Here is a 24,987-nt window from a genome sequence, read left to right as displayed (position 1 = left end):
AGTACAGTCTTGGATGTAATATGTGGATACAGGTGGGAGTGGAAGAAGAGAAAGGAGATGAGAGGCCATAGGGAAGGGGGGCAGAGGGCTAACAAAGATGCTCTCTGATAGAAAAAAGGGAAGGGTAGGGACAGATTGAAGGAAGGTATGGGTGATGGGTAGTGGAAAGGTAAAGGAAGGAAAGGAGTCAGATATAAGAGGAAAAGCAAGAGAACGGGGAAAGGGCTTACCAGAAATTGGAGGTTGACATTGATGTTTGGTTAGAGACTGCCAAAAAGGAATATATAGGTGTCATCACTACAATTTACACGTGGCCTCAAACTGAACAGAGGCAATGGGATGTGAAATTGAAGTGGCTGGCCACTGGAGGTCCATTAACTTGTTTTTCTTTCCTCAGATGCTGAATATTATTTCTATTACATTTTTAATGTATTATTGTGTGACAATGAGAGGAACCTTTGATTTTTATCTATCTTCCTTACTTCAACCTCCCTTTTTCTTCTTCCCCTTCCCCCCCTGCCACACTAATCTGACTTCTGCCCTACCTGTCTTTGGGATTTTCCAGTGTTTTTGTCAAAGAATGGCCAACTAGTAGGCCATTATCCATTGGTGGGTTATGGCTTGTTTACATGTGGGCCACGGAGACTTCCCAACCTACTGAGGTCAGGGTGGGTCTGAGGTCATGTCTTGGTCCACCTGGGTGATGTTGGGTGGGGTGGTGAACAATCTGCCACTGATTTATAGTTAAAACAGCCAAACCTTATAAAAAAAAGTGACTAAATTAAAATGAACACACTGACAAATAGCACAATTACGCTTTGCAAACTGGTGAAGAAACTTCAGGAACAGGGATCTCATTAAAGTGATTTGAGCTTTGATTTTGAGTGGGAGTATTTATGTTCAGTGTATACTTGCTGTGTTATTTTGTTCTTTAAAAATGTTAAATAAAATACTTTAAATTAGATAAAGATTCAAGTGAGCTATCTTAGTTAATTAAAATAGGGCAATTAAGGGATTTGGTCTCAAATTTACATTATGGACTAAAGATAAGGAACGAAAAATATCTTCCTTAAAAAAGGAAAGAGAAGTACAAGGCCAGAACATGTATAACAGAGTACCTTCTTCACCTGCACCCGTCACATTGTGAAGAAACGTTGAACATTTGCCAGTCTCTCAATCCCATGTAATCTTCTTTGCTTCCCTTACTGCTAGACGTGCAATACTGATGAACTGGAAAGATGCTGTCCCTCCTACTCATACACGATGGCTCTCCGATTATGATGGCATGTTTAACTCTGGAAGAAATCAGATACTCTACCAATGTAACGGGTTTGATTTTTAAAAAATTTATGGGGTCCTTTTATCAACTATTTTCATAATTTATATGACTATTCAGATATTGTTTTGTGTTTTTAGTCCTCACTAAATTATCTGCAACTACCAACAACTTCAGAAGGGAAGGGGATAGATTTTTGTAGAATAGCAATATCTTTTTTTTTTGTCCTGACTTTTTCAATTAGTCATTTTATATTGGTTTGAGTGTGTAAGTCTTTTGTCTTTCTTTTAGACTGTTTAAGTACTTTGTTTATCTAGGATGGGGTTTTATACGTATAATTACTACACCTGTATATTCCTTTTTACGGTCTTACTCTTTAATGCTGGGTGGGTCACATCTCCAGAATGGAGGACCATCGCCTTCCCAAGATCGTGTTATATGGCGAGCTCTCCACTGGCCAACCGAGACAGAGGTGCACCAAAGAGGTACAAGGACTGCCTAAAGAAATCTCTTGGTGCCTGCCACATTGACCACCGCCGGTGGGCTGATATCGCCTCAAACCGTGCATCTTGGCGCCTCACAGTTCGGTGGGCAGCAACCTCCTTTGAAGAAGACCCACCTCACTAACAAAAGACAAAGGAGGAAAAACCCAACACCCAACCCCAACCAACCGCTGCAACCGTGTCTGCCTGTCCCGCATCGGACTTGTCAGCCACAAACGAGCCTGCGGCTGACGTGGACATTGCCCCTCCATAAATCTTCGTCCGCGAAGCCAAGCCAAAGAAAATAACTGAAAACAATAAAAATATTGAAATAGGAAATTAGATAAAGTTGTGTTTCTTTGACTTGAAGACATTGCCACTCGTGGGCCATGGCAATGTTGGGCAAGTCGGAAACTCGGAGGCCCTTCGCCCGAAAAAGGCCACTGGGCTGCAATAATGGGGGTTGGAGCCATCCCAGAATGCACCCGGTTCCTTCAAGGGATCCATCGGCACGCGAAGGACAGGCCTGTCGCTCGGCGGTCCTCCCGGACGGAGGTGGCGCTGTTGATGAGCGCACGATCGCGCGGCCCGCTCGTCCCGGGGCGGTGCCAGAGGACTGGGTGGGAGGAAATGCCCCGCTTAAGCGCGGGGGCACTTGCGAGGGGCCCAGGTGAGTGAATGAGTGTCCTCCGGCTGCCCCCCCCCCCCCTCGAACGCAGGATGCGCCTCGCCCCGCCCCGCCCCATCGACCCGATGCCCCTCTTGCGTGCTGGACTGCGGGCTGCGTGGAGAGGCCTCTCCCTCGCTCGCCTCACCACTCTGGCCGCCCTGCAAGACCCCAAGGGCGGCGCCCTGCTCCTGAAGTCCGCGTCCACCGATGTCTACGAGAACCTGGGACTGGAGGACTGGCTGCACGAGTGCGTGCAGCCTCGGGACCGGGAGGTGCTCCTGCTCTGGAGAAATCGCCCAGCCGTGGTGATCGGACGCCACCAGAACCCCTGGCAGGAATGCAACTTGAAACTCATGAGGGACAAGGGCGTCCGGCTCAGTCGGAGGAAGAGTGGCGGAGGGACTGTGTACCACGACCTGGGCAACATCAACGTGACCTTCTTCACATCCAAGAAGGGGTACGACAGGCGTAGCAACCTGGAACTCATCATCTCTGCCCTGAGGAGGATCCGACCTCACCTGGACATCATAGCCACAGACAGGCTCGATCTGCTACTCAACCGTGCCTTCAAGATCTCGGGCACAGCGTCTAAGATTGGAAGGACCACTGCTTACCACCATTGCACCTTACTTTGTCATTCAGACAGCTCTCTGTTGACCTCTGTGCTTAGAACTCCCTACCAAGGTCTGAAAAGCAATGCTACCCGTAGTAGACACGCTGATGTGAAAAACCTCGGGGAAGAAGATCCCACCTTAACCTGTGACATCTTAATGGATGCCATTGCAGTTGAGTATTCAAGGCGCCGTGGTCTCCAAAACCAGATCTTGCTGGTAGATCCTAAAGACGCTTTGGCGCTACCAGGAGTTGACAGATTTACACAAGAGCTGAAAAGTTGGGACTGGATATATGGCAGAACACCCAAGTTTAGTGTCAATCACACTTTCTCTGTGAACCATAACTTATCTCGGGCAGAAGTTAAATTGAGCATGAATATCAGTCACGGCAGGATTGAAAGCTGTAACATTGAAGACCTGTCTGACTGGCTGCCATCAGAAATGTGTGACCAACTGGCCGGAGACCTCATTGGCAGCAGATTTTGTCCCACTGAAACAATGATTTTGGCAAATGCCCATTTAAGGGTTTGTTCCCCGGACAGCATGCTCCATAATAAATTGAATCTATTTTGTGAGCAGGTTAGGGCAATTATGTAATTATTAATCCTCCGTGACTATAAAGTTGACTGTGCACACCTGGGTAAACTTGAATTTAACGCCGTTATAACACAAGCTTTTAGCTTGAATCAAGAGAAGATTTGTTCTGTTTAAAAACCTTTATTCAAACATCAGGTTTTACCAAAACCTTCATGAAATTATTAAAACCAAGTTTGTCCTAGCCTAGAAAAAATACTGGAGACAGGTTTCCCATACTCTATCAAAGGTTTTCAACATAGATTTAACACTGAATCCTTGGTGACCCTCTTTAGCACAATGGGAGGGAATGATTCTTCTTTATCTCTGCTTCACAATTGCACCATTTCTTTTGGCGAAGCTCCAATTTTACCGAAATGAAAGGATGCTGCCCCGCCTGCTCATAATCAAACATCCTGTTTGAATATGGAAAAGATTCATTCAATTAATCCAGATACAAGATTGCAGAAGTGATGGGGGTCATTATAGTTTTAATATTATACTTTATAATTTTACTCCAATGTAATTAAATTGTATGACTTGTATCTTTTCCACGTTCCTTGTTGATTTATTAAAGGTATTTTTCTTTTAATACTAGTCATATATAGCATTTGGCAACGCAGTTGAGTAAGGGGTTTGAGTTTTTCCCCTCTACTATTCTTTCCTCCTCTTTGCATTATTAGAGGGATACTATTTATAATATGAATTATGGATGTGATTTGCAATTTGTGTATGTCAGTGATATACAGAATATCTTGTTTAATTTATGTAACTGTCCACTCTATCTTAATTGAATTGTGCCCTTTTGTTTGTATGTTCTTTGTTAAAATCAATAAAAATATTTTAAAACGAAGAAAAAACAGCAAGTAAAAGTCCACACAATATGAAATCAGTTGTATTTTCTTAATAAGTAGGGATCCACATAATGTCTCCATGGGTGAGAACCTTGAATTGATGCCTGTTCTTATGACTATTTGAAATGGGAAATACACACTGAACACTAAGTTCAATTTGCTGCATTACGTAGGAAGTTGGAGAAACATTATACTAACTTTTATTGAATTCAGCATGTACAATTGCATAATGATGCTGACACATTGCAATAAGTTCATCTAACCTAAAAATGTTTTGCCGCTGATCTTCATTTGTACTCAGCATCTGATACCTCTCATGTCAGTGTCTAACGATAGTCGGCCAGCATTTGCCCTGATATCATAGTTGCAATGTCCTAATAAAATCTTTCATCATTTGTCACTGACTGCACCAAGATCAGCAGAGAAGAAGTCCAAGTGCGAATGTAGAAAATGAATTTTCATTGACATGTTCTACTTCATGCATTAAGTAGACTTGAAATATGACAGGAAAACACAAAAATAGGTTGTATCTATAAAATGGAACATGATAGGAAAATATTAAGATTTTATTTTTTGCTTAGCAACCCAAAATCCATAAAATACACCCAAAATGTTCAAGAAGCAAAATTTTTGTTGTCCAGTGCTATCGATGCAGCATTGGGTTGGGATATCCTCAGCTTTCCTGACTAAATGAAACCCAAGAACTTCATCATCCAGGACAAAGTAGCAATCATGACTGGCATCCTGTCCATCTCCTTAACTATTCACCATCTGGGTGCAGCAGTATTACCCACAAGTCTGCCAAAGTTTCTTCAGCAACACCTTGTCAACTTGAGACCTGCACAGTCTAGAACAAAAGCTGCAAATGCATTGTAACCTCACAACCTGTATTTTCATCTGCAAATTGCAGACCTCCCTGACTTGTGTCACTGTTCTTCCATTGTCATCAATCTGGGACTGGAGAAGTACCTTCAGTGGTACTGTAGTGATTTCTTTTAAAAAAAGTAGCTGACATCACCCTCACAAGGGCATCTGATGACTAGCAATAAATTCCAATGTTGTTCGTAATGTCATCAATTCCATAAATGAATTCAAGAATTAACTTTTAAAATGTGGTTGAAATTCATGTAGTATCAGGAAAGTGAGATGAAAGATTGGCGTTGTCAGTGTAACTAGAAATGTGCCTAATTTTAAATTAAAATTGGAAAATCTGCAACTTGGTTTCTCAGTATTATCAGTGTTTTCAGTTTATTGCAGATTCCCACTATTAGGGGTAAGTTACCAAATTGGTCATGGGTTTTCTATGGTATGTCGGCCCAAATTGTCCATGCTGGCCAAGTAAGTCCCATTTGCCTGCCTTAGGCCCATATCCTTCTCAAATTTTTCTATTATTGTACCTGTCTAAATTGTTACAGTTGTTCCCCATTTCTACCTGTGGCAGCTTGTTCCATAAACCTAACACACTGTGAAGAAGGTGTCTCTTCGGTCCATTGTAAATCTTCCTCTTCTCACTCTAAATCTATGCCCTTTGATTCCCCAACCCTGGGAAAAAAAAGATTATTCTCCTCATGATTTTTTTCTCAAGTTACCCCTTAGCATCATGTGCTGTAGAGAGAAGTCCAGTCAAATTTATTGTCATCTGATTGCACAAGTACATCCCGACGAATCAGCGTTCTCCAGTCTTCAGTTCAAAACACGCAGGCACACAACTATACATAACACACAAATGATACACAGGCAGGACAAGGATTCAAACACACAAATAAATATTGTTTTGTGAATATGAGAGTCTTGGATGGTTAGTGTGAGCAGTTCCTTTGGTTGTTCAGCATTCTCACTGCCCATGGGAAGAAGCGTGGTGCTGGCTCTGATCCTCCTGGATCTCTTTCCTGACGGGAGCAACTGAAAGATGCTGTGTGTGGGGTGGAAGGAGTCCTCAATGAACCTGGTAGATCACGTCGATGGTTTGGGGGGTAGGGAGGTGGAGAGAGACTCTAGTGATTCTCTCTGCCACTCCAATTCATTTCTCTGCAGCAACCATACTACACTGATGTCGCCGGCTAGGATACTCTTGATAGAGCTCCTACAGAAGTTTGACATGATTGTGGCTGGTACCTTGTCTGTTTCATTCTTAGGAATTGCAATTGCTGTTGTGCCTTCCTGACAAGTGAGGAGCTGTGTGCCCCAGTAGGTCACTAGTTAAGTGGAATCCAAGGAACTTGGTGCTCTCTACTCTCTCCACTACATAGTTATTGATGTGTAATGGAGGATGGTTGTTCCTGGTCCTCCTGAAATCCATAATCATCTCCTTTGTCTTGTCCACGTTGAAACTTGGGTTGTTACTCTCTCACCATATCACGAGATTTTCCACCTCCCCTGTAGTGCAAATTATCGTTGTTGTTGATGCAGTCAATGACTGTTGTGTCACCTGAAAATTTGATGAAACGGTTGGTGCTGGATTTGGCAATGCAGTCATGGATCAGTAGCGTGAACAGGAGCACTCAGACCCAGCCTGCCAACCTGTCTATAATTCAAGCTTACTGGATTTTGTGAATCTTTTCTGCACTCTTTGCAGCTTAATGGTATCTTTCCTATAGCTGGTATCTTTCCTGTACCTCCAAGTCTACCAGCTCCCAGTGACCAGGACCGTTGTTCCAGAGATACGAGTTTGAATCCCACCTTGACAGCTTGGAAATTTCAACTTAAATGCGTAAAATATGAAATTTTATTTTTTAAAAAGGTCCTCTTTGTATTCACAGATCACTGAATTATAAAATATCATCCAATTTGCATCTGGGAAGAAAATTTATATGGGATTCAGGTTAACTGATGTATTTGAATCTTTTGCTCTACAATTTTGAGGCAATTGGAAATGACCAACAGATGCACGCATTTCCTGAAAAAAATCATGATCAAAAGAACATAGAATGAAGGTCATTGGCAAAAGTGACTTGTTTTTTAAATGTTCAGGTCCTTAATATGGAATTCAAAAAATGGATAGATAACTTAAGGGAAGAGATTGAAGGGAAGGAATTTGAGAAGGTGGGGTCACGAGTCTGGCGAGATTGCTGTGTGTATGGAACTGGAACAAACTCACCAAGTTTAAAAGCCTCCATCAATACTGCAGTGTTGTTATTCTGCATTGAACAAAGGAAAATGGAAAACTAAGGGTGTCAAAAGCTTTGTTGGAAAAGAATCAAGATTTATTGTCATGAACAAGTCGTGTAATTCAGTGTTTTGCGGCAGCGTCACAGTGCAAACATACATGTTATAACCATCTTACTATATATATAAAAAAATTACAATAACAGAGCACGAAAAGTAAGGTAGTGTCTTTGGTTCATTGATTATTCAGGAATCTGATGGCAGCGGGGAAGAAGCTGTCCTTGGGCTCGTCTTTCGGTTAGGCTCTTGTACCTTTTCCCTGATGGTAGCAGAGTGAAGAGGGCATAGCCTGGGTGGTGTGGGGTCTTTGAGGATAACTGGTTTTTTTAAGACACCACCTCATGTAATGTCCTCAATGGAGTTGAGTCTGGTGCCTGTGATGTCACAGGCCAAGTTAACAACTATCTGGAGTTTATTCTTGTCCTGAGAGTTGGCGCCTCCATACCAGGCAGTGAGGCAATCAACCAGACTGCTCTCTATAGTACACCTGTCGAAATTTATGAGCGTCTTCAGTGACATACTGAATGTCCTCAGACACTTCACAAAGTAGAGCCACTGGCAAGCCTTTTTTGAGATTGCATCAATATGGAGGCTCCAGGAAGATCCTTGGAGATGTTGATATCAAGGAATTTGAAGTTCTGACCCTCTCCACTACTGAGCCCTTGATGAGGACTGGGTCATTTTCTCCTGACTTTTTCCTTAAGTCCACAATCATCTTGGCTTTGCTGATGTTGAGTGCAAGGTTGTTGTCATTACACCAGTCAACGAGCTGATCTCTCTGTACGCTTCCTCATTGCAGTTTGTGATTCTGCCGACAACTGTGATGTCATCAGCAAACTTGTCGATGGCATTGGAATTGTGCCTGGCCATTCAGTCGTGGGTGTATAACGAGTAGAGCAGTGGGCTAAGCACGCATCCTTGGGGTGCGCCTGTGTTGATGATCAGTGAGGAGGAGACATTATTTCTAATTCGTACTGACTGTTGTCTTCCAATGAGAAAGCCAAAGATCCAGTTTCAGATGGGAGTTACAGAGGCCTAGAGTTTGTAGCTTCTTGAACAGCACTGAGGGAACAATGGTATTGAAAGCCGAGCTGTAATCCAAAGGGGATTTGAGTCTTTTGCTCTACAATTTTGAGACCATTGGAAATGGCCTCAAAGGAGGGAATAAAGATGTTAAGATAGATCAGGAGACAATTCTGGAGCAATTCAGAGGAGAAAATTAAACTCTTGATAAAGGGTCCTGACCTGAAACATAGATCATACCCATGGATGCTGCCTGGCCTGCTGAGTTCCTCCAGTAGTTCATTATTTGCTTGATAAACTGTTTACTTCATATTTCAGTTGGTGCTTTTCAAAAGTTGAAGTTACACGTGTTAGCAATTAAAGTGGTGCAAATATGTTTCTTTGCAAATTCTAACCACTATTCTTGTACCCTGTTTCTAATTTGAAACAAACCTTTGGCCTCATTATTTTGTCTTTTCCTCGAAACCAGATTAGGAATATGGTCACTACACATCAACAACTCTGTAGTAGAGAGGGTGGAGAGCACCAAATTCTTTGGAGTTCACTTAACTAGTGACCTATTGTGAACACTCAACATCTCCTCACTTGTCAGGAAGGTGTAACAATGACTGCACTTCCCAAAAAGACTGAAGTGAGCAAGGCTACTGGCCACAATCATGTCAACCTTCCATAGGAGCTCTACTGAGAGCATCCTGGCCGGCTGCGTCACAGTCTGGTACGGTTGCTACAGAGGAATGAATCCACAGGACAATAAGAGTGCCAGAGAGGAACACTGTATTAGTTTCAATTGAATTGTTTCTTTTCACGTGAACTGAGACACAGTGAAAAGCTTTGTTTTGCATGCTATCCAGGCAGGTCAACTAAATTACAGCAGATATACCAGTATAAAACATTGTGGAGTGAAGGGGTTGTTCCTTCACTGCACTGTTCTATATTCTGTGTTCAGATATCTGCAGTATTTTTTTTAACTTTTCAATTATTTTAGTATTTATATCCTGTTTACCAGCAGATGACAGCAAATTGCAATATTGATGCTTGAGGCAACTACATTAGAACCCTGTTATAATGCAATAATTGGGGTGCAAAAAAATCTATTTACACATCAATCATGGCAGCACATACCCCCCACCCTTGTTCGCAGCAGCATTTACTCCCCCCCCCCCGTTCATGGCAGCACTTACCCCCCTGTTCATGGCAGCACAACCCCCCCCCCCCAGTTCGTGGCAGCACTCACACCCCCACCCCCTGTTCACGGAAGCATTCACCCCCCCCATTCACGGCACCCACCACCCCTGTCTACGGCAGCACTTCCCCCCCCCCACCCTGTTCGCAGTAACACACACCACCCTTCCCTTTCATCAGTGTGATGAATTCCCCACTAAGATCATCATTACTGTACTTACCTTAATCATTTAGACGCCCCACTTCTAAACATCTGCTGCGCCACAGGGTGGACATCCCTGGTACTATGGGCTCGCTTAACGTCCTATCTCAAAGAATGGAAATTGGACATAGTGAAAGAGGACATAGTTAATGGCTCTACCTCATTTTCCCAGCCAAGTCAATTGTGTACGTTTGAGCAATGTGAATTACCTAAAGTCCCATTCATACTGCAGCTACTTCTGGATTCCACTCATTGTGGGTGTGACAGTGAAACTACGACTCATCCTGTGTTACAACAGGTGGCTAAGTGAAGCTTCAGCACTCATCTTGACAAAGTAGAGGTGTGGTTGACACTCAGCAAGCCCTTAAATTAATTTGAGTTGGGTTTACAAACCTTTGATGGCAGGGAAAGAATTTGTGAAAATTGAATAAAATTAATTTCATACATCACCAACTTCTGCTCCAGAGAATCTTAATATTCTTTGTACAAGCCTATCGTTATGTTTGTATTACAGACATCTTAGTATTGTGAACTGGACATCAGCGACACTTAAAGTACATTGTAAATTCTGGCAGTCATTAGATTCAGGGCTTTTCACAAATTTGCAGATGCTGGGGCCTGCAATACCACAAACATGCTGGAGAAACTCAGCAGGACTTGCAGCATCCAGAGGAATTAACATGCAACCAACATTACGGGCATGGGCCCTTGATTAGATGTGGGAAAAACAGCCAGGTGCTTGAACATAGGAGACAAAGACATATTGCCAATGTTTCAGACCTGAGCCCTTCAACGAATAAGCAGAGAAGAGCTCAGGCCTGAAATGTCGCTAATATGTCTTTGTCTCCTATGGATGCTGAAAGTCTGGCGTTTCTATGTGTTTTTGTCTGAATAAAAAGATGGGGGGGGGAGAGGAGAAAAGAAGGGGGCAATTGGAAGAGGAGGTAAGCAGTGGGAAGGGAGAAACTAAGTTAATGCTTCGTCCTGATAATCCTTTCATCAAAGCTTAAGAATTAGAAACCAAAGAAAAAGGTGGAGTGAACAAAAGACAAGTCTGTGATGGGGTGGAGACCAAGAGAGACTGAATAGCATAAATGTTGGTGTTGGTTCACAGAAGGGTGTGAGGGTTATTAATTGCAGCTGATGTGTGCGAAGTAGATTTAAATAGATGAATGAGAATAAGAGAAAAATGTTCTGGGATCGTAAGATACTGAACACTGCAATTAATGGAAATTTTAAGTGAAATAATATTGGAAATGCTCAGAAAATCAGGCAGGGTAAAAGACTGGTGAACTTTCATTAGATTGGGAAAAGCTGGGTTATCTAACTGTTGAATTCAGGGTTGAATCCTAAAGACTATAACATGCCTAGTGAGAAAATGAGTGCTGTTCCTTGTGCTTAGATTGGGCTTTTCTGGAACTGGGTATGAAGTGAGCAACGGTAAGATTGGGGCAGGATGCAGAATGAAAGGAGCATACAGCTGGAAGCCCAGAGTCCCCCTTGCTTACAGGGCAGAATCGTTCTGCAGAGGGATCACCCAATATACATTGTGGGGGTGGGGGTGGGGGGGGGGGGGGGGGAGGGTGACCACCTGGCACTGCAGAATGCACTAATGCAAGGCGCTAGGTTATAAATCCAATTAATGACTTGCAGGTCCACCTGAAGAGATGGTTGAAATTCTCAGATGGAGGGAAAAGAGGCAAGTGTTAAATCAACAAAGCTTGCACGGAAAAGCTGTGTGGAAAGGGGAGTTGGCGAAGGCGGAAGAGGGAACCAACCATCTCCCAGAAGCAGCCTTTCCAGTTTGGACCAGAATTGGCTCATTCAGTTCAAAGGTCATCACCTTGTAATATTAACTTTATTTTTCTCTCTCCACAGATCCTGCCTGATCTGCTGGGTATTTCTAGCATCTTTGATTTCACATTTCCAACATCTACAGTGTTGTCTGTTCTCTTGAATCAAGCGTTTTTTTTATTTTCTCCCCTTTGTTGTAATTGATCTCCTGTTTGCATCTCCCTCAGAGGAGGGAATGAAGTTCACAAGCCTTTACTACACTCTCTCAACTGACACCACCATTGCTTGTGTTATTCATTCTCTTTTTTTCTCTACCCTATCTCTCAAAATGTTGGTTTTCTTGCTTTTCCTGGTTCTGATGAAAGATTTCAACCTGAAACATTAGTTCTATTTCTCTCTCCACAGTTGTTGTCTGTATCGCTCAGTAGTTCTGCCATGTTCAGTTTTTATTCCTCTGAAGCTGAACTGGTTTTGGACTGATTGGTTCAGCTTGTGATGTGCTATTATGGTACAACCTTTTATTTGGGCAAGAGGTTGGTAACTATTTGCAGAGCAATTTACCTAAATACCTTCCAGAGGAGTTGCATTACCTGTACATCAAGTTGCATTGAAATGAATTAACTGACGTGCATTATGGGATTAACAAAACCTCCTTACTCAGAAGCGTCCTTATGATCTTTTGAATTGAAGGTAAGTTTGGGAACTCCTTTGTTAGATATCTTTGAATTTTCCATCAAACCAATTGGATTTAATGACTGAAACGATTGTGTTCCAAAGAGTGGCTTGTGGGAGAACAAATATATTTGAAATAGTAACATGAGAGAGAAAATGTTCAAACAGGTGTATAAAACTCAGCATTCTGGGTATGACCATGTTTTTGCTTTTCTCTTTTGAATCTGTTAACTACAAAATATTGTGAAAATTTGTACTTAAGTGTGGTAAGCGTCCAAAAATGTTGTAAAGATCATTGCGGGAACAAGTGTGGGTGGGTGGGTGGGTGGGTGGGTGTGCGTGCGTGCGTGCGTGCGTGCGTGCGATGCGCGCATGCTAGGTAGGCCTTCTGCTGCTGCAAGCACCTCCCAGTGGCCAACCATTTTAATTCCAAACACACGTATGGCCATGGCCTCATGATCCGAGGCCACCTGCAAATTGGAGGATCACCATCAATATCAACCTCCAATTTCCATTAACTCCCTCTCCTGATCTTTTTCTTTCCATACTCCAGTGACGACTCCCTTCCTCCAACTCCCCACCCTTTTTCCTTCTCCAATCAGAGCTACCCTTCTTAGCCTTCTTCCCTATCTACCTCTTAGCTTCTTTTTCTTCTACCCTCCCACCTGTATCCATCTATGATATCTTGCCAGTTGGCCTGTACTCCTCCCCTCCTCTCCCCTTCATTCACCCTCCCTTTTCCTCTCCCCTCTCCCCTTTTTGTTCAGGTGTCGACCTGTTTATCAGATTGCCTTTTACTTCCTATGGGTGCTTCATGACCTGCTGAATTTCTCCAGCACTTCTGTGTAGTTGAGCTCGGTAACCAAGGCATCTACAGACCTGAGCCCGTAGGGCCCCAAGGCAATGGTCAGGAGATGTGTTTGAAGCTGGACAAGGGATTGACCCAGATTGGGGTGGAGAGAAGTGACCAGGATATAAACATGTGAGCACAGTGGCAGTGAGAGCGCTAGTGTTTGGCCTCACCACGGGAGAAATAAGAACCACAACTTAGCAATAAAGAGTGCAGTTATGTGAACAGTCCTGCTGAACTTTGGCAGAACAGTAATAAGTATAGTTGGAAAACAAGCCAAATGTGTTGAAAAAAAATCTCAGACACAGAGGAATGCTGCTTTTACAGAAAGCCTTTATTTTAAAATGTGATACCACAGAGAAAGTCTGTCTCTTAAAAGCAGAGCTCCGAGTCTCTCCTGAGTAAAAAGCCGCTTTCAGGTCAGAATGCAGCTCCGGAACCGGCTGCGTGCGAAGCGACATTCAGGTGGCAGCGCTGAAGGCACAGTTCTGGCACCTGAAAGGACCGCAGCGGGGAGAGGCGCCGAGGAGCATACGCCGGCTCCTGTCAACTGTGGTCGTAGTCCCGCCCGCTTTCAGGTGCCTAGGGGGAGCCCTCAGAAGCAGAGAATACACCTACCCAAGGAAGGTTGGGTAAGTACTCCTCGGGTCAAGGTTAGCCGCATTTGGGTATTTTAGGCGGCTTTACATTGGAGTATTCTGGCCACCTGAAAGCACCTAAAGAGACACACAAATTTATAGACCCAAGATCAAAGGAAGCATTACATCGTGCCCCAAGCAGTAAGCAATTAGCTGGGCGCTTCCCCTTATCACCCAACAAGGTGACAATGGCCCCATCTCCCAAATGGTGTCAAGAGCCTCACTTTATCCCAGTCAGCTTGAGGCTACGGCTACCTGAGCTTACACATTCCTCAGCTATTTGTTAAGGAAAGACTGTGAACCCGTCCTGTAACCATCCAGCCAGGAAAAATGTTTTAAATGTCAACAATCTATGCTGGAAGAAATGGAAGACATATGCATGATATTTTTTGAGCAAAGAAAACATTTTTAATGTTTATGACCTTTGAATAAAATCCTTGTCCATTATTTCAAACGCTGAAATCAGTATTTTAAAAAAATTTAGACATACAGCATGGTCACCGGCCCTTTCGGATCATGAGCTTGTGTAGCCCAATTGACCTACAACCCCTGGTACATTTTGAACAGTGGGAGGAAACCGGAACCGCAGGGAAAACCCACACGGACACGGGGAAAACGTACCAACTCCTTAGAGACAGCCCAGAATTTGAACCCCTGTGCCGATCGTTGGTGCTGTAACAGCATTGCGCTAACTGCTAGGCTAACCATGCGTTTCATGATTATGTTTTTAGATTAATTGAATTTCAAAGAAATATTTAAATACAAAGCAATTTAATTAGAGTTAAGTAAAAAAAATCTGCAGATGCTGGGGTCAAATGCATACACAAATGTGTTGGAGACACTTAGCAGGTCACATAGCATCCATAGGAAGCAAACGATAACCACCATTTCGGACCTAATCTCTTCAACTGGAATTTTTTTAAAAATAGATGTCTGAATAAAAAGGGTGAGATGGGGGGGGGGGGGGGGTGTGTAGAGATGGAAGTAAGATGGAGGAGCAGAGGCTAACACGTATGAGGTTATAGGTGGAATCAGGTGGGAGGGTAGTGATGGGGCAGAGCTAAGAATGGTAGCTCTGAAATACCCTGACCCCACCAAGCTCTGTCTGTTAACCTGCACTCCTTAATCCACCTGTCACCTCCTGGCTTTTGTCTCACCCACCTCAGCCTCTGCACGTTTTTTTCTGGCTACCTTCACTGTCCTGATGTAGAGCCTTGACTCAAAATGTCAATAATTCCTTTCCCCCACATATCCTTCTTGAACCATTGAGTTCCTTGAACATTTTGTTTTTTTGCTCGGAATTCCCTCTTCTACAGTCTTGTTTCAGTTCTATTTTAAATCTAGTTGCTTTGTGGATTCCATATTTTACTTTTTCTTACAGGGAGTAAGTTAAGAACTTCACCATGTCTGAACCAATTATGCTGAATGTTGGGGGAAGATTGTACACCACTTCCCTGGCTACCTTAACTCGCTATCCAGATTCCATGCTTGGTTCAATGTTCGGTGGAACGTTGCCCATTAAAAAAGATTTACAAGGAAACTACTTAATTGACAGAGATGGAAAAATATTCCGTTACATATTGAATTTCCTTCGTACATCGCACCTGGATCTTCCAGATGAATTCCAAGAGCTGGATCTTCTGAAAAGAGAGGCTGATTTTTTTCAGATAAAACCTCTGCTGGAGGCTGTACAGAAGGTCAAGGGGAAGACTACAGAAGTGAGGATGAATACAATTCTTAACATCATTCATGACTCCTATTTACATAATATCAGTTCTTTTACTGTGAAAATTGTTAGTGTTCAATTATTTTCCACATCATGTGCCTTATTGAGACTCCTGAATTCCAAGTTCTATTATACTGTTAATGGGGAGAGCACACCTATTGGCACCAAAGAGGAAGACCATACATGTATTACCCTTGAATGGATTGAGAGTGGCTTAAATGCAATGGAAAGACAACATTTAATGCAGAATTGGAAAATCCTATATGCGTCACCATCTCAGCGGAAAATTAAAAATCTGCAAATGTTTTTTCAACAAGTTATAAAAATAGCAGTGAATGGTGGATTCCTCCTTCATTCCTTTCCTGTTACTTCATCCAGCCCAGTGATCCTGCATTTTACTCAGTGCTGTTAAAACTGATACGAGTTCTATTGTTTATGCTTCCCCCCCCCCAGTTCCTTATACAGAGCTGAATCTTTTTCCACCTGTGACCTTCATAATAAAACTCAACGTGTAAAATGTGTAAATGCTTTTTTTTTAACTTCAATTAAATTTTGTATTAAAACTGATTAACAGAGTCAACTTCGACAATCACTATTTCTGTTGTTCCTGTGATCTTGTAAAATATCCTGAAGTGCTTGACGTCAGGCCATGTCATGAATTATTTTGTTTGATGAACAGCATTAAGTGAAAGAGATATAGGATTACAGGTGCACTGTAGAAGAGAGAAGAGGCAGATGAGGGGGGTGCAGGAAATTGGCACCTTAGACCAGCCATTCTAAACAGGCCCCCCCTTCCTGAGGGCCACAGGACATTTAAATAAAAGCCACGTTTTTATTTTCACCTTGCGTAACAAATATTTTTATGTAGTCAATAGGGTACAAGTATAGAAGAAACCCAAACCTGACTGCTTTTGCAGAGAAGGCAGTCCATATATTTTGAGCAGAGTCTTAGAGGGGCCAGAACTGAAAAAAAAGGTTGAGAATGGCTGCCTTAGAGCATTGATGGAGAAAGTGATAGCCCCAAGCATCAAGTTCAAATTTATTGTACATACAGGGCATCACATACAACCCTGAGATTCTATTTTGCTGTGGTCTGGGCAGAATTTCTACTCATCGGAAGTGTAGAATGTACTCAAGAAAAAAAAGGTACGCAAATGAGAGAAATGCAAATACAGACAAAAAAAAGTTTTCATTAATAAATAAAATGAAAAATAAGAGGCCTCAAATGAGTCTGTGATTGAGTGTTGTTTAGGAGTCTGATGGTGAGGGGTAGCAACTGTTCCTGAACCTACTGGTTTGGGTCTTGTGGCATCTATACCTCTTTCCTGATGGGAGTGGTGAGAACAGAGCATGTCCTGGGTGATGTGGATCCCTGATGATTGCTCTTGCTCTCTGACATCAACATTCCATGCAAAATTGTCAATGATGGGGAGAGTAGTGGACCAGACTGAATCCACTACCTTGAGCAGAAGTATTTTCACTCAGAAGTATTGGTACCTCCATACCAGGCCACTTTCCACCACTTATGCAGATGTTTGCAAGATTTCCAATGTCATACTAAACCTGTGCAAACTGCTGAGGAAGACACTGACATGCTTTCTTCATGATGGCATCAATATGATGGGTCGAGGAACAGTCCTCTGAGATAATGACTTTGATCTCCCAATGATCACTAGATTGTACACCCTGGTTTTCCCTTCCAAAAGTCTACAATCAGCTCCTTGGTTTTGATAGCATTGAGTGAGAGTTTGTTGTTGGTGCACCATTCAGCCATTTTCAATCTCCCTCCTGTGTACTGGCTCATCACTCCTTTTTATACAACCCACTATCATGGTTTCATCAGTGAATTTGTATGTGGTGCTGTTGTACTCACCCACAGTCACAGGTGTATAATGAGTTGAGCAGGGAGATAGGAATGCAGTCCTGTGGTGCTCTAGTACTGACATTATGGAGGAGATGTTCTTACCAATCTTCACTGATTGTGATCTAGATGTGAGGAAATCCAGGATTCAATTACACATTGTGGTATTGAGGCCCAGGTCTTGGAGTTTGCTGATCAGTTTTGAAGGTATATAATGATGAATACCAAACTGGTCCATAAAGAGCATCTTTGCTATTCAAGTGTTTCAGGGTTTTGTGTAGATCCAGTGAGATGGCATCTGTGCAATAGGCAAATTGGAATGGATTCACGTCACTGCCCAGACTGGAGCTGATATGCTTCAACACCAACCTCTAAAAACACTTCATCACTGTGGATGTGACTGCCACTGGTTGGTAGTTATTTAGGCCAGTTCTTTGCGCACAGGTATGATTAAGGCATGTTTGAAATAGGTGGGCACCATGCCCTGACACAGTGAGATATCCATGAAAACATTGGCGCAGGTTTTCAGTACTCCGCTGGGTACTCTCCAGACTGGATGCTTTCCTTGGATTCCCTCTCCTGAAGGGAGCCCACACATCATCCTTGGATACTGATAGTAGGGGATCATCAGAAGACAAGGGTGTGCAATGGCTCTTCCTTGTTCTGGTGGTCATAGAAGGTATTGAGTTCATCTGGGAGTGAGGCTTTGGTTCTATTATGGCACCAGATTTGGTTTTGGAACAGGTTATATCATTTAGGCCCTGCCACAACTGTAAGGTGTGCTTCATTTTTTCCCATTCGCATCTTGTGATAGTACAGATTCTATCACCAATGTGCATATGTACAGATTGTAGTGTAGAATGACTGTGATTGGCTGAGAGTGTAGCCACACCTACTGGCAGGTCTTAAAGGATTGCTCCTAGCCAGACCAGGTCATTCTGGACTGGTCAACCTACTTGTGATATGCTCCAATCTTTTAGTTAATAAAATTGTCGAGCGCATCGAAAGAACCAAAGACTTGTTGATCCAAACCTACGCTCTCAGGCAATCACAGTCATTCTACACTACAATCTGTACATATACACAATGGTGATAGAATCTGTACTATCATGTTAGCTGCGGCAGTACCTTTTGGAGTGTGGTATTGCTTCAAGCAGGACCACCAGCTATAACCCACGCGGTAATGGGCAAGTCGAAAGAGAGAATGCCACCATCTGGAAAGCGGTTATGCTTGCCCTCCAGTCCAAAGGTCTCCCCACCTCTCGCTGGCAGGACATACTCACTAGTGCCCTACACTCCATTCGCTCCCTCCTATGCACTGCAACCAATGCCACCCCCCATGAAAGGATGTTCTCTTTCCCGAGGAATGATGCGCGGCAGCACCTGATGTCACGGGACAGACGCCGAGCTCGCAAGGTACAACCCACCTTACCTCATGAAATAATCCACCCCAGAAGCCAGCTGCCAGTGACAGCCCAAGCTTCCCGCCCTCACACCCCGGGGCCTCACCTGTAGTCTCTCCCTCCGAGATGCTCCACCAGCGCTTTTTGCAAACCTCACCCCTGGCTGGAAGCCTGTGGCCACCAAAAGTCGGCAATATAGATATGAACAGAGGAAATTTATCACAAGCGAGGTGTGCAGACTGCTGGACGAGGGCATTATCGAACCTAGCTCGAGTCCATGGAGAGCCCAGGTGGTAGTTGTTAAAAACAGGGAGAAGCCGCAGATGGTTGTTGACTACAGCCAGATAATCAACCACTTCATGCTTCTGGATGCGTACCCCTTTCCACGAATCATGGATGTGATGAATCAGATCGTCCAATACCGTGTATTTTCCACCACTGACTTACGTTTGGCCTATCATCAGCTCCCGATCCGCCGAAAAGACCGACCTTTCACGGCCTGCAAAGCGAATAGGCGGCTGTATCAATTTCTCAGGGTACCCTTTGGGGTCTTTCACCAGGAAATGGACTGACTGCTACTTTCCCGTATCTGGAAAATGTCACTATCTGCAGCCGTGACACGAAGGATCATGATGCCAACCTTGAGAAATTTTTTCAGACTGCAATTTGGCTGAACTTGACCTACAATTTCAACAGTGTGACTTCCGGACCACTCGGCTCGCAATTCTAGGTTGTGTGGTGGAGAACGGGGTGGTCATGCCGGACCCTGATTGCATGCATCCCCTCATGGACTTGGCCCCCCCCCCCCCCCCCCCACCCACACACCCAGAAGGCACTCGAACACTGTCTGGGCTTTTTCTCTTACTATGGGTTTCACACTATGCCGACAAGGCACAGCCACTTATCAAGACCACCTCTTTCCCCCTGTCAACTGAAGCCAGAGCGGCCTTCGACCGCATCAAATCGGACATCGCTGCTGCAACGCTGCACGCCATAGATGATGCCATTCCATTCCAAGTCGAGATCGATGCGTCCGACTTTGCACTGGGAGCCACTTTGAATCAGTCCGGCCGGCCGGTAGCCTTCTTCTCCAGAACCCTCCAGGGTCCTGAGAGCCAACACTCCTCTGTCGAGAAGGAGGTCCAGGCCATAGTCGAAGCAGTAAGTCGTTGGAGACACTACCTCACTGACAGGCGCTTTACACTGCTGACTGACCAACACGCAGTCTCCTTCATGTTTAGCAATAACCAGCAAGGTAAGATCAAGAATGACAAAATCGCCAGGTGGTGAATCGAGCTCTCCACCTTTAATTATGACATACTGTATTGGCCTGGTAAACTCAACGACCCGCCAGATGCGCTCTCCAGGGGGACTTGCACCAACATACAACTGGACAGGCTGCAGACACTCCACGTGGAGCTCTGTCATCCAGGGGTCACTAGGTTCACGCACTTTGTCAAAGCTTGCAACCTGCCCTACACCGTCGAGGAGATTCACTCCATGACCCGAACCTGCCTGGTGTGCACTGAGTGCAAGCCCCACTTCCATCCGGAGAACACCCACGTCGTCAAAGCCACCCGTCCCTTTGAGCTTCTCAGCATAGACTTCAAGGGGCCCCTACCATCGACCAACCGTAACACCTACATCCTTACAGCCATCAACGAGTATTCCCGCTTCCCATTTGCTGTCCCCTGCTCGGACATGACTGCCTCCTCAGTCATAAGAGGCCCTGCACAGCATCTTCTCCATCTTCGGGTACCCCAGTTACATCCACAGTGTCAGGGGGTCCTCATTTATGAGCCCAGAGCTGCGGCAGTACCTTCTGGAGCGTGGTATTGCTTAAAGCAGGACGACCAGCTATAACCCACCCGGTAATGGGCAAGTCGAAAGAGAGAATGCCACCATCTGGAAAGTGGTTACGCTTGCCCTCCGGTCCAAAGGTCTCCCCACCTCTCGCTGGCAGGACATGCTCACTAGTGTCCTACACTCCATCCACTCCCTCCTATCCACCGCGACCAATGCCACTCCCCATGAAAGGATGTTCTCTTTCCCGAGGAAATCCGAATCGGGTATGACCATACCGACGTGGCTCACGGTTCCTGGTCCGGTCCTCTTACGACACTACATCCGGTACTCAAAGATCAACCCCTTGGTTGACCGAGTGACTCTGCTCCATGCGAACCCGCATTATGCCTATGTAGAGTACCCGGACGGACAGGAGGACACAGTCTCGGTAAGGGACCTAGCCCAAGCCGGATCAGGCGCAGCAGTGCCTTTAACTCATCCTCCCCCTATTCCTTCTCCCCAGGTCATGTGCTTGAACAGAGGGACCAACACCACCCCACCAGCTCAGGCCAGACTGTTGACAATGCCGTTGGGAATTGAGTGAAGCAGTGGCCGCACCCCACGAGCCTGCCGGCGACACAACTCGGGCGACCTCAATCCCAGCACCACAGCAGTCACGCCGATGGTCAGGCCCCCTGACCGGTACACCCCCTAACCTCCATCCACCCCAGGGTCAGTTCTCAAAGAAGGGGTGAATGTGATAGTACAGATTCTATCACCAATGTGTATATGTACAGATTGTAGTGTAGGATGACTGTGACCTACTGGCAGGTCTTAAAGGATTGCGCCTAGCCAGACCAGGTCATTCTGGACTGGTCAACCTACTTGTGATATGCTCCAGTCTTTTAGTTAATAAAAGCCTTGGTTTGGATCAACAAGTCTTTGGTTCTTTCGACGCACTCTACACATCTGGAATCTCAATTTCATCCAGGAGATGGCTTTTCAAAGGTTGTACCTGCTCCTTGTGCAGTGTTCTGGATCTCCCTACATAAATGCTTGTGATCTGGCTCTCAGCAGGTTCCAGAGTCCATTGTTCATCCAGAGCTTCTAGTTGGGGAAAACCTTGAACAATTTGGTGGGGACACATTTGTCCACAAATGTTTTTATAAAATCTGTTAAAGCCCTGACGTAATCATTCAGATCCTCAGCTGGTTCTTGAACACCGCCCAATCCACTGACTCGAGGCAGTCCTGTAACTGTTCTTAACTCTCCTCCAACCACTTTCTAGCTGTCCTGATCTCTGGAACCTCTCTTTTTAGGCTCTCTGACTATGAAGTCAGAAAGATGCACTGCCAGGGATCCGACTTGCCAAAATGCAGTCTCAGGAAGGAACGATAAGCCTTCTTTATCTTAGTGTAGTAGTGATCAAGTGTGATGGGACCTCTGGTATAGCATATATACCGATAATAATTGGGCAAGGTTTTTTTTTGAGACAATCCTAGTTCGTCATCATCAATCTTGATTACTGATCACATGGTGCAGCTCTGCAAGTGCCTTTTTGTAATCGACATTGAACTCCAGTGAGCAACTGTTAAAGAACATTACCATACACGTTATTTTTCTGAGTTGTTCACCACCACCATATTACCTCAATCATCTGGATAAGAATTTGATAGCCATGGATTAATTACTGACTCAGCTACCAACCAATGATCTTTTGTAGTAATCAAAACAATATAACTGGAATGCCCTCACATATAACTTATTCCTTTTACTCCATATCAAATCTATCTGCCTACTGTATTTTTTTAAATCCACATATTGTGAAGCATCTTTTCCTCTTCACGATGACAAATACATGAAAATCACTGTAGTCTGACTTTGATATAATAATGGATTATCTTGTTTGCCTCTGAGAATCAATGATTTCTTTTTCCTTTCTTTGGCTTGGCTTCGCGGACGAAGATTTATGGAGGGGGTAAATGTCCACATCAGCTGCAGGCTCGTTTGTGGCTGACAAGTCCGATGCGGGACAGGCAGACACGGTTGCAGCAATTTATAAATAAGATAAAATGGCATCCACATGGAGGGATGTAGTAATACTTTTACTTATTTCGATTTGGAAGCAAAGTCTTGTGTTTGTACTGCACATTATTGGTGGCTTTGCCAAGGAATTTGTGTTATTTTTAAGCATGCAAAATAGCTGTCCTAGACCAAAAAAAACCCCACAATCATTGAAGAAAAATGTGCTAATAATTTTTTTAAATCTTATCGAAAATATGTACTCAATTCAGGAATTAAAACATATCAGATGGTAATACTGTATATCAATATTCACTTGGTGATTGAATTCAAATCCCACCATGCCCATTGTTACTGCTAATAAGCACATGATCAACAGTGCTGGGAACCACAGGTTACTGATGCTTTATTTCCTCAGGATTGTATCCACGAATGTGTTGGTCTAAATACATTAACCTGGACAGGCTTTGAACGGTCTGTTAAAGGAGCTGACGGTAGTTTTATTTAAAATTTCATGACCAAGGGGTCTGCACCCAAAATGACAGCGCCTATGATTGGCAGCAGTCACGAGGGGTTGCAGATTCTGGGGAGGCAGAGGACTGGTGCAGGGCACCCCAAAATGGGGAGACCATCCCCCTCCCTTCTGAGAAGGAGAAACAGAGGAGATGACCCATGGGATGGTGACCGTGGTGGCAGACAAGTGAGGGGCTCTGAGCCTGAGGAACACATTGGGACTTACACCGGGCTGCAGACTGCTGGAGACTGGCTCAAAACTGGCTGAATGGGTACCAGGAAACAGAATAGGGATGCAAGAGGGTGCCGAGAGCACTGAAGGGTTCCTAATCGGAGGTTCGGATCTGGAGCTTGGGTTGCTGATGGTTTGGACTGGATTCTGTGTGGTGTGGCTGTGGATATCGTGGGAGCGCTGGAGGCAAATCCATGGACGCTCTGTGACCGCTGGGGGTGCGGGGGTCCTCTCTTTTGCTTCTCTTTCTCTGACTGTAAGAGACACTTAGGCCAATTTCTGCTGATGGCGAATCTCTCTGCTTTACAGCACACAAAAGGCAATTTCGTGTAATGTGACACTTTTTAATGACATGACAATAAATTGAATCTTGAATAAAGTTTCTTCACAAATAATTCAAAATGCTCATTGAAATACAAGTAACGGGTTTGTAGATTTGTCTATTATATGATACTGAACTGTGCAGTTTATAGAACTCAAAAACAACAGCTTGAAAACAAGTCAGTCAAGATTATTGTCATCGGATTGTACAAGTACAAAAGTATAACGAAACAGTGTTCTCAGGTCCTCGGTACAAAACACAGAAAGACACATCCAGACATAACACGACATATGGAGGACAAGGATTTCATCTGTACAAATAAATATTGTTTTATGAATATGGATGCCTCCTGTGGTTAGTGTGAGCAGTTCCTTTGGTCGTTCAGCATTGGGAAGAAGCTGTCCCTCAGCCTGGTGGTGCTGGCTCTAATGCTCCTGTCTACCCCCAGATCATTGAAAGGCATTGTGGGGTTTTTTTTTCTTTAAATACTTTTTTCTGCTTCTCGTAATCCTACCCATTCACCTCTCACAAATAAGTTTTTCTTGTCAATGTTGACAATTTATTCAGATACGAATAGCTCAATGCAGAGAAGAAATTGATGTTATCATCGGATGAGAAAAGTGCACTGTTTGACCTGCTGAGTTTCACTTCCATCATCGTATTTTACTTCTGTGACACCTCGAAACCTACAGTTTGCCTCTGAAAACCTTCCCAAAACAGATGACTGCAACGGGCAATATGCCCAGTTGGTGGGTTGGGAATCTGAATGTAGAGTAGGCAGGCGAGGAACCCTTCTCCGTCTGAGACCGTCTCTTGGGTATGAGGTGCCCCCCCGCCCCCTTTATTTGAATTTGCCATCATTGCAACAAGCAGCAGAAAACAAACCTCGTGCTACCTATGAATTCAAAATGTGAAAGTAGATGCTCTCTGCAATCACGCCAGCAAATTAATCCAAATGGAAATTGCCCAGGTTCGTGTGAGCCTTCCCCTGGGTTGGAGAGAGGGAGAGGGAGAGAGGGAAGGAGAGAGGGGGAGGGAGGAGGGAGAGGGGAGAGAGAGGTGGGGGGAAGAGAAGAGGGAGAGAGAGAGAGGGAGAGAGAGAGGTGGGGTGAGAGGGAGAGAGAGGTG

General features: G+C 44.2%; 2 protein-coding genes across 3 annotated transcripts; both read left to right on the top strand.

The window, feature by feature from the left end:
* Positions 1 to 2,299: 2,299 nt before the first annotated feature.
* LOC138739550 (BTB/POZ domain-containing protein KCTD21-like) lies at positions 2,300 to 16,238 on the top strand. Of its 2 annotated transcripts, XM_069891845.1 has the most exons (3): positions 2,300 to 2,428; positions 11,695 to 11,876; positions 15,377 to 16,238. In XM_069891845.1, exon 3 carries the CDS (start codon positions 15,399 to 15,401, stop codon positions 16,131 to 16,133), a length of 735 nt encoding a protein of 244 aa, XP_069747946.1. In that variant the 5' UTR covers positions 2,300 to 2,428; positions 11,695 to 11,876; positions 15,377 to 15,398; the 3' UTR covers positions 16,134 to 16,238. The 2 variants fall into 2 exon arrangements, with proteins under 2 accessions (XP_069747946.1, XP_069747948.1); XM_069891847.1 differs by lacking the exon at positions 11,695 to 11,876.
* Positions 2,424 to 4,479, top strand: lipt1 (lipoyltransferase 1). Its single transcript, XM_069891844.1, has one exon. The coding sequence runs from the start codon at positions 2,437 to 2,439 to the stop codon at positions 3,637 to 3,639; it is 1,203 nt and encodes a 400-aa protein (XP_069747945.1). The 5' UTR covers positions 2,424 to 2,436; the 3' UTR covers positions 3,640 to 4,479.
* Positions 16,239 to 24,987: the final 8,749 nt, after the last annotated feature.

Source organism: Narcine bancroftii, chromosome 7 (genome assembly GCF_036971445.1).
Source record: "Narcine bancroftii isolate sNarBan1 chromosome 7, sNarBan1.hap1, whole genome shotgun sequence".
Classification (NCBI taxonomy): domain Eukaryota; kingdom Metazoa; phylum Chordata; class Chondrichthyes; order Torpediniformes; family Narcinidae; genus Narcine; species Narcine bancroftii.
Note: the sequence above shows the minus strand (reverse complement) of the source record. Positions and strands in the feature narration are given on the sequence as shown.

Excerpts from the sequence above, each read along its gene's own strand:
- lipt1 (XM_069891844.1), top strand. The coding sequence starts at position 2,437 with ATGAGTGTCCTCCGGCTGCCCCCCCCCCCCCTCGAACGCAGGATGCGC.
- LOC138739550 (XM_069891847.1), top strand. The coding sequence starts at position 15,399 with ATGTCTGAACCAATTATGCTGAATGTTGGGGGAAGATTGTACACCACT.